General features: G+C 44.0%; 1 protein-coding gene across 10 annotated transcripts in view; it reads left to right on the forward strand.

Moving 5' to 3' along the window:
• The window catches only part of LOC106578675 (SWI/SNF-related matrix-associated actin-dependent regulator of chromatin subfamily D member 3), a 62,305-nt gene that overhangs the window by 23,681 nt on the left and 21,346 nt on the right, over nt 1–17,278 (forward strand). For 2 of the 10 annotated variants that reach the window (XM_014157755.2, XM_045702199.1), the window contains exon 2: nt 15,738–15,928. In XM_014157755.2, the coding sequence (XP_014013230.1) occupies nt 15,738–15,928 (191 nt within the window). Of the gene's footprint in view, nt 1–3,739; nt 4,198–15,737; nt 15,929–17,278 lie in introns of those variants that run through there. The other 8 variants (XM_014157751.2, XM_014157752.2, XM_014157754.2 and 5 more) reach the window with 8 other exon arrangements.

Raw genomic sequence — 17,278 nt, forward strand, 5'->3', positions numbered from 1 at the left:
CCTCCTCTGCTGGCAGTTGATAGTACTTTTGCTCCCTGCAAGCACTTACCCCAGGTTAGCCCCCCTCTCTCCCCCTATCTGCAACAGAATGGGATATGACCATTTTGGTGAAATTGGTAGGCCTATTGGTGAGGAAGCCAGCAGGGGTCCAGCAAGGGGTACTCCTGCGCACAAGCTGACGATGCCTGTTCCTGAACTGTTGGATCCCTTTGTTATCTTTTGACGCCCACGTGCTATTGCTGGAGAAACAAGGACACCGTTTCTCTCTGGCTCTGCTTGTTTTAAGGTCTATTTATTTGGTGCTTGCTTGACCTTACACCAGAACAGATTCATATTTGTATTATATTATTTTAGATTAGATTATTTTAGATTTTTCTATTCTACTGTATATCTAGTTAGAAATGAAAAGAGATGCATAATATAAATAACATAATCACTACAACACAGATTTTTCATGCACAAGAAAAATAAACCCATCTTTTAAGGGGGCGAAGGATGGAGTCAACCATAAGACCACAATATCTATGGGGCTTTGCAGCACATACTGTATTCTGTAGATCACAATGACAAGAGGCACTTCACCCATCTCAACAGTAGGTGTCGCCGTCAACAAGGGAAAAAACACGTTTTAAAACAGCGATGAGGACAGAGCACACTGTCCAATAGATGTTTTGCATTTATTGAATGTCTCAAAGACTAAACAATAACTGGAAAAGAGGAAGACATTTTTTTTTTAATCATTTGAAACCATTAGCTCCACACACCCTTTAATTTGACCTATCCTATGATTCTGTTTGCTATTATTTTGAACATTTCTCTCAGTTTCCTCTAGCTAGTTAAATTATGAATGGCGCTGGGTGCCACTACTCCCTCATTAGGGGTCAGAGTCACTCCAGGGAAAGTTGAGGAATCGTGACCTTTGACCTAGACGTTTACAGGCCCACATACCAGCTGGCCCTTGGCTACAATAACTGAACAGTACTGCTGTCACTTGTTCAAGAAAGTCTCCCTCGCTTGCCAGAGCACTCAAGTCCAAGCTCAGAGTAGAGAATGTAGGGAAGTGGGAACTCGATTACCCTCAATACAGACAGTATTCCCTTTCCCCGGTGCTGTCCCATGTACCCCCCTCTGCCATTTCAACAGAAACACCTTGTATCAAATCCATTTTGGAGGAGATATACCACAGAGAGCATTTGGAGTAGACATATGTCTATTTTTCTGCCGTCAGGTTTTTGATCCGTTTGAATTAAGGATTAGTTGGAATTGTTCCAATCCTTGTCCCGTGTGGCTGAGTTGGTAGAACATGGCGCTTGCAATGCCAGGGTTGTGTGTTGCATTCCCATGGGAGACCAGTATGGCAACAACAAAAAAGTATGAAAATGTATGTAAGTTGCTCTGGATATTGTTCCCTCCTATCTCTCACCCTGGCCACAGATCACAGAGCTGCTGGTGACAATCCTAACAACTGGCATGTGTCATAAGCCTTTGATCCTGCCCAACTTCACAACCCTTTTGTCATTTAAATCAACTCATTAATATTTCACAGCCTTGTTTGGTCAGTCAGAGGGAGAGGAGGATTCTGTGAATCAGTATAATGACCGACGGCCATGTCTGCAACAGACAGGTCTCTTAGTAACCCGACCAATAGACAGACTGCCTCGCTCTCTCTTTCTCTCTAAGGTCCCAAAAAACACATGCAGTCACACCCACGTGCATGCAGACACAGCAGGTTGACGTTTGTCATGAATCTTGCCCTGGAGGCATTTCCGCTAGATGGGCCAGCTTAAAAATTCATGAAAACAAAAATTATATATCTTTTTAAATTTAATGTCAGCATTCAAATATAATCAAATTGTATTGGTCACATACACATGGTTAGCAGTTATTGCGAGTGTAGCGAAACGCTTGCATTAGCGTTAGCAGTGTGGTTAATGTTAAGGGTTCAAATCAAATTTTATTTGTCACATGCGCCGAATACAACAGGTTTAGACCTTACAGTGAAATGCTTACTTACAAGGTTAGGTTTAGGTTTAAAATCTGATTTAAGGACTTTGTGGCTGTGCCAGCTAGTGACCACTAGCTAAATCCTGTATGGAAATGCGTCATATTGCAATTGCCTGGGTCCTCACATCATCAGGGGGCCTCATGGGGAAAAAAAGAAAAAAAAAGACAATGTTGGGAGTTACTATTGAGAATAGTAGAATACATACGGTTGCAATTTAGAAATGTGGTAGTACACCAGCCGTTTCCCTCTGTTATGTCAGTCACTTACAGTTACTCAATTAGCCCTTCCCACTGGGCACAGACGTCAATTCAACGTCTATTCCATGTTGGTTCAGCCTAATTTCCTTGAAATAACGTGAAAACTATGTACCACCCTGCATCCCACTACTGGCTTGCTTCTAAAGCTAAACAGGGTTGGTTCTGGTCAGTCACTGGATGTGAGACCAGATGCTTCTGTAAGTGTTGTTGGAGGGCCAGTAGGAGGCACTCTGGTCCCCAAAAAAGATCCCAATGCACCAGAGCCATGATTGTGGACATTGCCCTGTGTAAGGTGCTGTCTTTTGGATGGGACGTTAAACTGGTGTCCTGACTCTCTGTGGTCACTAAAGATACCATGGCACTTATTGTAAGAGTAGGGGTGTTAACCCTGGTGTCCTGGCTAAATTCCCAATATGGCCCTCATACCATCATGGCCACCTAATTGTCTAGGGGAGTGGTATTAAAACTTTTCCCCATTTTTTTCCACCAGAATTTTTGGGGGCCCCGTTTATTCACAAGAAATTCTTGCGATCCCATCCCACCCCAAATCTAATGACATCCTTAAAATCTGTACATTTCGATTTTAAACAAATAACCTTCAATTCATTGCATTTTCATCTCTTACCAAAATGAGAAGAAACCAATAAATACATTTCCTCAATAAAATTGCGTTTTTCAAATTACCTTTCTCAAAAACGTTTCTATATCGTCCCATACAATAATCGTAATTATTTTCCCTGCAGTTCTCCCCGACTTTGAAAAACGGGTCTAAGGGCAACTTCACCCTACAACTAATGAAGCGTGGAGGGGAAGAACCCCTAGACCATTCTGAATGCCTCTCTGACAATGCCAGGCTAAGCCAGATATGGGATACATTCCAAATGGCACCCTATTCCCTATGTAGTGCATTACTTTTGGCCAGGTCAAAAGAAGAGCACGATATAGGGAATAGGGTGCCATTTGGGATATGGTCATTGAAAGACAGGAAGTGAAGGTGTTCTGAAGGAGGCCCTCTCCAATTGTGAAGTGGGCTTTAGAGGAGATTAGTTGGCTCATTAGACACAGTGTTGCACACAGTTGTGTCCAATCAGGAACTGTTCTCTGAATCTTTGCCTCGCTGACCAATGACAGTACTATGCCATATAAATATGACACACTGTATAGCGTGATATAAGTGTATATAGATGGTAAATGGCTTTTCAGCTACATTTGATCCTGTTACTTGAGAGACACAGGTTGTAGTGATTTAGGTTTTATACTGCACTCTATTAGAGTAGTAATATACAGTGTGGCCCCTTTAAGAGCCACTAGTCCTTTTTTGAGAATGAGTTGTGTGCTGTGCTGAAGGGGCTGACCATGGCCTCTGGGTTCTTCACTAGGAGGTGGGAATGTCTAACTGAGGCTAACTTTCCCAGTCCCCTTGCTCAAACAACCAGGCACAGGCAGCCAGTCACACCGCATGCCCTTATCTACCAATGGAATGGAATGCAACAGCTGTGGCAGGGGGCCGCCAGGGGTGGGCCGGCTCAAACCCCCCTGCCGGGGCCCCCACTCCCCTTCTCCGCAGGGCTTCTACTCCTGAAAGGCAGCTCAACTAAAAAGTGTGCTCTGAGACAGAGTGAGCGCCTCGGCAGGGCTGCACGGCAAAAACACAGAGGGAGAGAGGGGGAGAGGGTTGAGAGAGAGCGAAGGAGAGAGAGTCGGGGACGGCGCTAGAAAAGGAGAGCACAAAGAGGAGGAAAGTAAAGCAAGGGAGGGGATTTGAAGCTCGGGTGAAGGGGAAGAGAGGGAGAGGGAAAGACAAAAGAAAGAGAGGGAGACGTAGTAGGAGCAGGGGGAAGCGAGGGGACGGCGCAAATGGCTACGGAGGAGACGGCGGGGGGAGCGCGCAAAGCCACCAAGAGCAAACTGTTTGAGTTCCTGGTCCATGGAGTGGTGAGTTGCCCAGTAGCACTGTCTGTCATTGAGACAGAGAGAGCCGGACCCTGGCGTGTGTGTGTGTGTGTGTGTGTGTGTGTGTGTGTGTATATGTGACTACTCAAGCGTGTGTGTGAGAGAGAGCATCGGCGCATAGGCAATCTGAGAGAGATAGCTGTCCATGTGAAGGTTATATCCAGCCCTCTGGATCCCACACTGTTTTCTTTTTAAAGAAGATCAGGGAAGGAGTAGGGAGCGGAGGAGGACAGCCATTTGAAATGCAAAAAAGAGAGAGAAGGAAGGAGAGAGGGACACAGAGCGATGCTAGCAGCAGCCAACCCCCTGGCTATCAGAGCACACTGAGCATGCTTGGAGTTAGCGAGTGAGTGGGGGGAAGCAACCAGCTCACTCAAAACACAGTCTCAGAGCGGTCGTAAGATAAGCGCGCTGCTATGATCATTTGAACATATACGTGTATGGTCATGTGGATAATGTTATTGGAGCATGCTTCAATGTTTTGAAATGCAGGAAATTGAGCTTATTTAAAATAAATGGCAATGGGTGAATTTCACATGGTTGGGGGAAAGGGTAAGGTCTGTCACTGCTGTCATAACATATGCAGCATTAACTGACCTGGGAATACAATAGTGCCTATGATGAGCACAATGCTGTGATCATGGAGGGTGTGTGTGTGTGTGTGTGTGTGTGTGTGTGTTATGGATGTGTGTGTGGGTTATGGATGTGTGTTTTGTTTAGACTGGCAGTTAAAACCCAAAGACATGAGGCTTTAATCGAGACCACTGTCAATGTATTTCATTGTCTAGTCCACAAAGTCTTCTCAAATCCTCACCCATCTATTAAAAGTCACAAGGAATATGAATATACACATCCAGATCACATTCATTGTATTGGCCAGTTCATGTACTACAAGATGAAGTGCATTAAGCATAAGTGTACAGCATACCCACTATGCACACTCTGGTTGAATCAACATTGTCCCCGTGTTATTTCAATGAAATGACTTTGAACCAATGTGGAATAGACGTTGAATTGACATCTGCCCAGTGGGCAGAGACTGAAGTGAAACAATGAGCAGAGGTGATGATGAGCCAGATGAGTGTGTCTTCTCAAAAGACCAATTAACTCTCTCTCTCTCTCTCTCTCTCTCTCTCTCTCTCTCTCTCTCTCTCTCTCTCTCTCTCTCTCTCTCTCTAAATATTTTTCTTCATGCCTGAACTGCCTCTTCTCTCAGTAGAATCGTCTTGATTATCATATTTACTTCAATGCCGGCGAGTTATGAGACTCCAGCTCACTGTATAGACTGCAGGAATCTTTAGTTTGTGGTGAGGAGTGATGTTTTACTCTCTGTTTCACTCCCAGTTGAGTTAAAAACCAGGGTGCGTCCCAAAATGTTCTCTACGCAGTCCAATAGGGCTTTGGTAAACAGTAGCGCACTATAAAGGGAATAAGGTGCCATTTGAGACTTATCCCTATGAATATTTACTACAGTAGGCTAAGAGAACACAACTCCCCCTCTGGAGATAGAACATCTGAAAGGCCAGCCACATTCCTTCACACACACACCTACTGTTGCACTTATGTGGCGCTCTGAAGGTCCTGGTGTTTCAGCCTCCTGCTGGACTCTTTCCATGTGTGGGGTTTCAGTCCGTGGGGGAGAGGTCTCTTGGAGATGGCCTGGTCTTGGAAGCCTGTTGGGTGGGCGCCACTGGGCGACCTTGAGTCTCTCTCTCTCTCTCTCTCTCTCTCTCTCTCTCTCTTTCTCTTAATTGTCAATTCAATTCAAAGGGCTTTATTGGCATGGGAAACATTGTTTACATTGCCAAAGCAAGTGAAATAGATAATAAACAAAAATGTAATAAACAATCAAAAATTGACAGTATACATTACTCTCACAAAGGTTTAAAATGAATAGACATTTCAAATGTCATAGTATGACTACGTACAGAGCGTGTGTGTATGTGTGTGTGACTGTTATCATGAACTTTGCCATGCCCCAGATTCTATTACGGAGCTTCTCCAATCACATTTTTAGCCCTATGTGGGTTAAATACACTGTGGCCTCTCCAAACACCTTCAACCCTCCTACAGATGCCGTCAAAGGTCGTCTCAGATATCCAACCACATGGCAGATTAAATTGCTGGCTGGCTGACAGACAGAGTTGTGAGAGACGGGGAAGAGTGGAGGACAGAAATCAGATATGGGCTGCTGTTGGCATGGATTTGTAAGGATTTGGGAAGACAATACTGCAGAGGAGGACCACCCAATAGGGCACATCCAATCAGCCAATAGGGCACATCCAATCAGCCAATAGGGCACATCCAATCAGCCAATAGGGCACATCCAATCAGCCAATAGGCCACATCCAATCAGCCAATTGGGCACATCCAATCAGCCAATAGGGCACATCCAATCAGCCAATAGGGCACATCCAATCAGCCAATAGGGCACATCCAGTCGGTCAATCATTCCTTTTCTATACTTTACAGGATCCCAGTTAGTTAACCTATTATTTGCCCACTATAGTATTACCACTCCTTCAATCAGGTCTCTCCCCTATCCTCTCCCAGTCCCCTGCATTCAGTTGTACAACTGACTAGGTGTCCCCTTTCCCTCTACCTTGGGTGGCCACACAGCACGGCGGGGCCTGGCCACACGCCCAGTCTAGGGGAAACGCTCCACCCTCCTGCCGAGATAGGAAGTGGACAGTGGGGGGGGGAGAAGAGCCAGGGTCTTCTTGTCAAGGTAACCAAAGAAAGAGACCAGCCAGCAGCACCCAGACCCCAACAGGAATGTTAAAGTTAGAGCTACTTTCTCTCTGCCCAGGCCCCAGAGAAACCACACAGCTGCTTCTCCTCCCTCCCAGCCCGCCCACCAGCCCGCAGCCAGCAGAGTGACAGCAGCACCTGTGTGACTGTGACTGGGAGAGGACATGGACTCCATTGCACCACAGCCTCTCTCCAACTCACTGACTGACTAGCTGGCCTCCATTTTAATGGGATCAATTGTAACCAACAGGCAGAACTTAATGCACAGCTGCATGTTCCGGCTGAATGTCTTAAAACGCTACTAACGGGAGATAACATGCACCTGCGTGTTAAAACCAAAAACCCACAAGAATAAACCAGCAGATCAGGTGATCTTCCGTTGTTCCTGTGTCAAACGATTTAGATACCAGGCAGCTGCCTCTAGGTTCTCTACTCCTGACCCCAATGAAATATCCACCTATCAGGAACATTGAAAATACCAAGACTGGTATAAATCCAAAATATTTATTGTAAGAATATAGACACAGTATAGTACTGTACTGAACTATAATGTACTGTGCTGAACTGTACTCTGTAGTGGGCAGTAAGATTTGATATGTGTATATACAGTATATTATATATGCAGTTGTGGTCTGAAGTTAACATACACTTAGGTTGGAGATATTTAACTTGTTTTTCAACCACTCCACACATTTCTGGTTAACAAACTATAGTTTTGGCAAGTCGGTTAGGACATCTACTTTGTGCATGACATAAGTAATTTTTCCAACAATTGTTTACAGACAGATTATTTCACTTATAATTCACTGTATCATAATTCCAGTGTGTCAGATGTTTACATACACTAAGTTGACTGTGCCCTTAAACAGCTTGGAAAATTCCAGAAAATTATGTCATGGCTTTAGAAGCTTCTGATAGGCTAATTGACATCATTTGAGTCAATTGGAGGTGTACCTGTGGATGTATTTCAAGGCCTACCTTCAAAGGCATTATTCCAAGCATGGTTAGAGAGAGACAAAGAAACCTTGGCTTGTGCCATGGCTCATAGCACATGGGAGAGTTAGAGAGAAGGACAGAGAGTATCTGACCACAGCAGGTCAGGAACATAAGAGTAAGCACAATGAATGTCATTTTGATTCAAAATCTGAGTTGTTGACCAAAAGTATTACTGTAAAGTTAACCGCCAATCAGATATTAGACGTACATGATGTAATCACAACAGAACCTCTGCTTCTTAGAGATGTGACATTGGGGGTTCAACACAGAGAATGTTGAATTCCTAAGATGACACAGAGGAAATTGTTGCATACAGTTGATAAGAAGAGTCACTTCGGGGGCTGCCCTACAACTCTACTTTCCTGTACTGAACTATACTCGAGTTTACTGTAGAGTACAGTAAAGTACAATACAGTGCATTATAGATGTGTGTTTGGGTCACATCAGAATATAATTTGTCATTTGACATACCTTGATTAGACTAATTTAATGAAAACAGATTATATTAACTCAATCATGATTGGCTTGGTTAAGTTATCGATTTTAGATGTAGAAATTCAGGAATACTTTATTTTCCCCTTTTGATAAGCAACCAGGACTTAAAGTTAAAGGCAGTCGAAATTCAGTTTTTGCTGTGTTTAATATGATATTGTACAACAGCTGAATCTATTACGGTAAGGTACTTAATTGTTAACCAGAAAGGATTTGATATTGATATAAAAACTGCTGCATTGGGCCTTTAACACCGACATCAGCTTTAGGGAGCGGTAAAATGCTTGCCAATAGTGGTTGTAATTGAGATCAGGTGATTTTAGCACATATTGATGGTTTAACGAGAGATCACCTTGTGATAAGAGGGTGCTCAGTGTTGGCTGCAATTGATTCATGAAATGTAAAGCCAGAGACTGTGGCATTGTTGTGGCTATTGGTGTTATTTGAGTACTTCAAGCATAGAATATATTTTACAGATCCTATAGGGCTATTTCCTATTGTCATCCTCATGTTAAGCTGGTCGTAAAATGGCTGTTTCTGCGGCAGTTTTCCCATGTGGGCCTGGTTCCATCCCAAATGGCATCATATTCCCTATATAGTGCACTACTTTTCACCAGAGCACCATATGTTTGACCGTCCTGTGAGTGGAAACAGTGGTGACCCCTAGGTTACAGTAGTGGCACAAACCGCACCTAACGTCTCCCACAACTCTATTTCACACAGTCACTCAACCAAATGACTAGTGCAGATAAGATGGAGTTAATAAACGGATTGCTGTTGATGATTAATAGTGTTTGGGTTTGTGTGTCTTTGTGTGCTTTTAAGCGATTGTAGATGTGCATACAGTATGTTAGCTCCCAATACTCCCCAACTCGGTTTATCTTGATTTCACAACAGTTTAGAGTCGATTGAAAACCCACACAATTTCTCCCCAATGGAAAATGTCAAAGCACTAGCTTAAAACATGGGTGATGCAAGATCATCCCAGAGATCTTATTTGGCAGAACAGTATGACCTGTTATTGGGAGATTCTCTATAGGTTTTGCTAACTCCTCCGTCCTCTTCTCGCCTTTTTTTGAAAAACATCAAAGGTAATAAAGGAGAGGAGGAGCAGAAATGTGGCAACGTATGAAATTAGACTCTCCTTGTCCACTAGCACGTCGTCAGGCAAATTACTTTTACAGAGGAGGAATCCCAAAATGTATGTGTAAAGTGGTAAAATAAATGTTGCTAGCTGTGGCAGTCAGTAATGTGGGGCTATTGTTACTCCATTTCCCACTCTGTGAGGTGCCACATTTCACAGCGACCAGGGAACCATACTGCAGAACCACTTCCTGACTGATGAAAAGAGTTGGGCTACGCCCCAAATAGCACCATATTCCCTATATAATGCACTACTTTTGACCAGGGCCAATAAGGTTAGAAGTAGTTCATTTACAGGGAATGGGATGCCATTTGGGATGCAGCCTAGGAGGCTTTTAAACTCTCCTACCAAGGCCACTTTGATACTAAGTTGTAAAGGTGATTGTTTGCCAGATCACAAGGGTTCCTATCTCATCTATTTGTTATGAATAAGGGGTTATCGCAGGAGTCAATACAGGGGTTGTATGTAGGAATAGGCTTTTAGCCTCGCTCAAATAATGGTCATGAAATAACCAATATGACACAGTTCCTCCTTGTGGAATGATTATTATACAATTTTATCCACACGTTAAAGCAAAATCCATTTTTAGAATTGGCATACAATGAATGTCCTCTTTAAACTAAGTACTTAGTGTTTTCCCTTTGTGGTTTTGTTGTATTTACCACTCTCAAATGGCATGTCAACTCTTTTAGGGAAAGTGCCGTATTAGGAAATGTTTCCCTCCCAAAAAAGTAATGATTGACTTTCTAATCTCATGGAGCATTGATGTCATAACAAAATCGAGATAGAGCTAAGTTTCTTTGTATTTACTCTTGTGCTTGTTGCACATTGAGTCCTAGGACTCTGGAACTCTCCTCCTCATAGAGTACCACAGTATCAGTCATAATACCCATAAAACCTAGCGGTCAAACGAGGAAATTGTTCCAATCGTTTTTCCACCATTCATTTTTTTCCCCATAGGGATTTTTAGAAGCACTTAAAATAAGGGCTGTGTTTCGTGTAAACTTACCCTGGTGTGACGTTTTAATAATTGTGTACATTTCTCTAGGACAAGGTGTCTTTTAGCAATATATTTGCCTGTATTTACCCCCCAAAAATGAAATGCTAATTAGCTGATAATGTGGCTTTCATAAAGAACTACAAATGCCATGATGATGTGGACGAGACTTCCGAACCAAGGTAATGTTAGCTAAATTTACTAATGACTAAATTGGCTACATTTCTTTAAATTGACAATTCTGTGAATTGTCTTGTGCAAGTTTTAAATTGACACAATACCTGATAGCAAAGGTGTCAGCTAGAGATGACATGCAGGAGCTTGCAGGGTTTTGTAGTCTTGAATGATGTCTACTTTTCAGATCTTTGCCTGTATTTTAGAACTAGGAATAGATATAGTCCTTGGTTCACTCCAGACCTGTCTGCCCTTGACCAGCACAAAAACATCCTGTGGCGTTCTGCATTAGCATCGAATAGCCCCCGTGTTATGCACATTTTCAGGGAAGTCAGGAACAAATATACACAGGCAGTTAGAAAAGCTAAGGCTAGCTTTTTCAAACAGAAATTTGCATCCTGTAGTACTAACTCAAAAAAGTTCTGTGATACTGTAAAGTCCATGGAGAATAAGAGCACCTCCTCCCAGCTGCCCACTGCTCTGAGGCTAGGAAACACTGTCACCACCGATAAATCCACTATAATTGAGAATTTCAATAAGAATTTCTCTACGGCTGGCCATGCTTTCCACCTGGCTACTCCTACCCCGGTCAACTGCCCGGCACCCTCCACAGCAACCTGCCAATTAAATCCAGATAGCTGATGTTCTGAAAGAGCTGCAAAATCTGGACCCATACAAATCAGCCGGGCTAGACAATCTGGACCCTCTCTTTCTAAAATGATCTGCCGAAATTGTTGCAACCCCTTACTAGCCTGTTCAAACTCTCTTTCGTATTGTCTGAGATTCCCAAAGATTGGAAAGCTGCCGCGGTCATCCCCCTCTTCAAAGGGGGTGACACTCTAGACCCAAACTGCTACAGACCTATATCTATCCTACCCTGTCTTTCTAAGGTCTTCGAAAGCCAAGTTAACAAACAGATTACCGACCATTTCGAATCCCACTGTACCTTCTCCGCTATGCAATCTGGTTTCAGAGCTGGTCATGGGTGCACCTCAGCCACACTCAAGGTCCTAAATGACATCATAACCGCCATCGATAAGAGACATTACTGTGCAGCCGTATTCATCGACCTGGCCAAGGCTTTCGACTCTGTCAATCACCACATTCTTATTGGCAGACTCGACAGCCTTGGTTTCTCAAATGATTGCCTCGCCTGGTTTACCAACTACTTCTCTGATAGAGTTCAATGTGTCAAATCGGAGGGCCTGTTGTCCGGACCTCTGGCAGACTCTATGGGGGTGCCACAGGGTTCAATTCTCGGGCCGACTCTCTTCTCTGTATACATCAATGATGTTTCTCTTGCTGCTTGTGATTCTCTGATCCACCTCTACGCAGACGACACCATTCTGTATACTTCTGGCCCCTCTTTGGATACTGTGTTAACTAACCTCCAGACGAGCTTCAATGCCATACAACTCTCCTTCCGTGGCCTCCAACTGCTCTTAAACGCAAGTAAAACTAAATGCATGCTATTCAATCGATCACTGCCCGCACCTGCTCGCCCGTCCAGCATCACTACTCTGGACGGCTCTGACTTAGAATACGTGGACAACTTCAAATACCTGGGTGTCTGGTTAGACTGTAAACTCTCCTTCCAGACTCCCATTAAGCATCTCCAATCCAAAATTAAATCTAGAATCGGCTTCCTATATCGCAACAAAGCATCCTTCACTCATGCTGCCAAACACCCTCGTAAAACTGATCATCCTACCGATCCGTGACTTCGGTGATGTCATCTATAAAATAGCCTCCAACACTCTACTCAACAAACTGGATGCAGTCTATCACAGTGTCATCTGTTTTGTCACCAAAGCCCCATACACTACCCACCATTGCAACCTGTACTTTCTCGTTGGTTGGCCCTCGCTTCATACTCGTCGCCAACCCCCTGGCTACAGGTCATCTACAAGTCTCTGCTAGGTAAAGCCCCGCCTTATCTCAGCTCACTGGTCACCATAGCAGCACCCACTCGTAGCACGTGCTCCAGCAGGTATATCTCACTGGTCACCCCCAAAGCCAATTCCTCCTTTGGTCGTCTTTCCTTCCAGTTCTCTGCTGCCAATGACTGGAACGAACTGCAAAAATCTCTGAAGCTGGAGACTCATTTCTCCCTCACTAGCTTTAAGCACCACCTGTCAGAGCAGCTCACAGATCACTGCACCTGTACATAGCCCATCTGTAAACAGCCCATCTATCTACCTACCTCATCCCCATACTGTATTTATTTATTTATTTATTGACCTTGCTCCTTTGCACCCTAGTATCTCTACTTGCACATTCATCTTCTGCACATCTCCAGTGTTTAATTGCTATATTGTAATTACTTCGCCACCATGGCCCATTTATTGCCTTAACTTACCTCATATGCACTCACTGTATATAGACTTTTTGTTTTCTTTTGTTCTGCTGTATTATTGACTGTATGTTTGTTTATTCCATGTGTAACTCTGTGTTGTTGTATGTGTCGAATTGCTATGCTTTATCTTGGCCAGGTCGCAGTTGCAAATGAGAACTTGTTCTCAACTAGCCTACCTGGTTAAATGTCACGCCAGGGTAAGCCTACATGAAACACAGCCCTTATTTTATGAGAAAAATGAATGGTGGAAAAACTATTGGAACCATTTCCCTGTTTGACTGCTAGGGTTTATGGGAATTATGACAACTCCACTGTGGGGCTCTATTAGGTAGCTCATTGATTTGTCTCTTCTCAATGGGTAGCTCTGGGGTTCTCTTCTCTTATTGGGTAGCTCTGGGTTCTCTCCTCTTATTGGGTAGCTCTCTGGGTTATCTCCTCTCATTGGGTAGCTCTTTGGGTTCAGTTTTCAGTCAGACAGTTCGCTGTGGCATCAAACACAGCCTGGGACAACAGCTGTTGCCATGGGACGGACACACGGAGTGACTGACAGGCAGCCACAGGTGTTGCCCCCCCCCCCTCCTCCCCAGTTTCACAGGGTTGCCAGGCAGGCAGGCCGCTGCTAGATTGTTGGCCACTTGGACATTTGGCTTCTGTGTGGTGTGTGTGTGTGTGTGTGTGTGTGTGTGTGTGTGTGTGTGTGTGTGTGTGTGTGTGTAATCACTGTTAGCCCTTTCTTCAGGGTGTGTTTTGAGTGATCTTGCTATCAGCAAGAATAAGAGATACATGAGTGAGTGAGAAAGGAATCATTACACATGAATACTATACGACTTGATTTCATTCATTCAATGTTTTATTAATGGAATCACTGGAGTAAATTACACCTGTGCTAGGACATAAACCAGGGGTTCCCGGTCCCGGTCCTGGAAGGCATTAGTATGTGCAGGATTTTGTTCCAGTCCTAGTTTAACACACCTGATACAGACCAGTCATATGAGTTTACACTACATACCAAACCATGACGTCTGTGTAGGTTTGGGCGATATGACCAAAATATCATATCACAATATTTTTCACATTCTAAATATGCTTTGAGTAGTTCATGACTCTAGGGTGGCAACACATTAAAAGTGATTTCAGTGGGGCTTTCTCCATTTGGATTATTTTATACGGTTCAATCCAACTTCAAACAAAAACTAATTTAATCATTTTCTGCACTTTTGTTATAATTTCCACACTGTTCCAAGCAGAGCTGCATGATATGGGCAAAACATCTAGACATAGTTAATTGGTGAACTGTTGAAATCATAGAGTTAGATTAATAATTATTTTTCCATCGTTGGAATATAGTGGGGAGCACATTGAATACATTGTTGTTTACATGACAATGAATGAATAAGCCAGGGAAGAATTGACTGAGTAGGAACCAAAGTGTTGGTCAGTGTTTTCAGGGGAACGTAATAGATATTAGATTACATGTTTTCTTACCTCATGTAGCTAGCTAACTAACATATTAATGCTTCGCCTATTCTTATCCGATTTAGAAGATACTGTTGCACAAACAACATGCTTATCTAGGCCTACACCAGCACTGGTAACATGCAACATATTTTATAACTAACCCAAGATAGACCACAGCCTGTTGTTTCCAATGGGAGCAAATTAATCGGAGTGGGCAGAACAAGCAAGGAGGTGGGCAGAGCCAAGCACAAGCTATCGAGATCCTATTGGCACGTTCTAGCATGTATTTGCATATTTCTGTGACGTGTGCAATAATTCAATTCGTCCTTGCACTCATTGTAAATAATGCATTTTTTTGGAAACTTTGGCAAAGGGTAAAGTCTGCTAAACAAGTCCACTCGTCTTAACAAATTATCGTTTTGGGAACAGTACTGTATCAAATGTGTGAAAATTTGCAGAATGTCGGCCAAAATCCAAAACTTCTCCCGCTGCTGGCAACTGGGCTTCCTGTCATCGCCAACCAGATGCTTCAGATCTATACATCTTGTGAAACATCTAGCTTATTGTTCTATCTGTGACCAGGCTGTATTAGGTAGCTACATTTGCTCTGACTCTTAGTACATTTAGCAAGCTAGCTAGTCAGCTAACTAGCGATTAGCATTAGTGGCTAACAAAACTTGCTAAATGACAAACTAGCAGACCGTAGTTTTCACACAGTAAGATACACAAACGAATAGTGTATTTATAGAACGCTTATAGAAAGCAGCGTCGTTGTCACAAACATCTTTCTGACCATGCAGACTGCAGAGTGAACGGCAAGAAAGCACTTGTGACTCCGTGGTCGGCAGCTGCTCTGTTCTTGATTGACGGGGCAGGCTTGGTGTGGGACGCGGCATGCAGCAAGCGGAGAGGGAGAAAGACGGCTCAAGTAGCAAACAGAGTAAACTATAAAAACGGACATTAAACTCGCTGGAGTTACGTATCACATTTAACAAACCAAACATTGAAATACCGTAATAGAAGGTAAAGTAAAAACCCGAACCGGCCCGAGCATCAATACCGGTGTATATAGAAAAATACGGTATACCGCCCAGCCCTACGTCTGTGTATTTGAAATGTGCAGTAACTAATACCGTGTCTCCTGTCATCTCTAGCGTCCTGGAATGCCATCTGGAGCTAGGATGCCCCACCAGGGTGCCCCCATGGGCCCTCCCGGCCCCCCGTACAGTGGGAGCCCTACGGTGCGGCCCGGCCTGCCCACCCCGGTTATGGAGCCCAGCCGCAAGAGACCTGCCCCCTCCCAGCAGAACCAGCAGCAGCAGAACGTACAGAACCGGGCCAGAAAGTGAGTCACACGGCCAGGATTCATCCACGATCCAACCCCAGTCCCCTCTCACCTCTGCAACCTAGCCCTCTCTACTCCATGCCTGCCTCTGGTCATGTTTCTGTGTGTAATATCTGCAATTCACCATCTGCATCTATCAGACCGACTGTTTCTCACTCCTGCATTGTGCTGTGAGTGCTCTCTCTTTCTGTGCTCCCCCTACTGCTTGCTTTAGTATTGCAACCTATCCACTACTCTCTGACACTGTTCACCCCTTATCTACATTTGGCGATTAGTTTTAGCCACATTATGACCTCTGTTTTGTGGTCTGTTACCTATCATGGTCAGCATATTGTGGAAACCATCTACACTCCTCAGAATAAGAGCTAACCTAGGTTACGAGATATAACGTCTCTGCCAAAACCAATCAGTCTATCCCATGAACTGGCTTCTAAAAATACTTGACAGTCACAAAAACAGTTCCTCAGAACCACACCCGCATTGTGTTGTGCTTCACATGTACACCACCGGCCCTGAGTAATTCCTCAGGGAGGTGATTGAGCCAGGTGTAGTTATTAGAGAGTAGATCAATATTCTCCCTCTCTGTATCCGCGGTGCAATTGATCCACTCACAATTAAGCAGCCTTGTCAGACAAGGGCCAGGAAAATTGTTGTCCCATGTCGGCCCTCCACCCCTACCCCCACGGTTCCCTCCCTGTTGAGGGCCTGCCTGATCGATATGCCAGGGTGACCCAGTAGGTGACACTTTCTCTGGCAAAGCATATGCTTGTCCTCTGGCAGCTGACAGCCCCCTCCCCAGCCAACAGCCCAGCCCAAGCACAGCCACCTGTGTTTGCAGTGTCATTGAAACCGTATGGCTATTGGCTAGATGCACCTGAGCTCGTCCTGTCGAGCCAGCACTTTTCTACCCATACAGATCTGCCATGCTTCTAAAAATAGGGCATATTCAAATTTCAATTTACAAGGATGCTAGAAATAGTTTTGTGTAATTGCAGTCGAGTCAAAGATCAGTTTTCATTTGGTACTTTTTGCATTGTAGACAATAGGAAGGATGTTTTGGGTTGAGAATTATAGGACAGCCCTATAATTTGTGAAAAAGCTTCAGGTGCAGCTATACCTTGCACATTGAAAACCCACAAAGACTATAGGCCTACATAGAAGTATTCAGATATGCCCAGTTTGCCCACGTACTACATTTATCAATACTACCTGGATCCTAGTAGGACTAGAGGGGGTGTTTTTGCTTCTCTGTCACTCCTTTTTCCACGGTGTGCTAGTCTGTGCCTTAGTCCCAGTGTGTTCATTACCAATGTGTCTGCTTGTTGTTAGTGTGCCATCTAAACACTGAAG

Source organism: Salmo salar, chromosome ssa19, assembly GCF_905237065.1.
Source record: "Salmo salar chromosome ssa19, Ssal_v3.1, whole genome shotgun sequence".
NCBI classification, from domain to species: domain Eukaryota; kingdom Metazoa; phylum Chordata; class Actinopteri; order Salmoniformes; family Salmonidae; genus Salmo; species Salmo salar.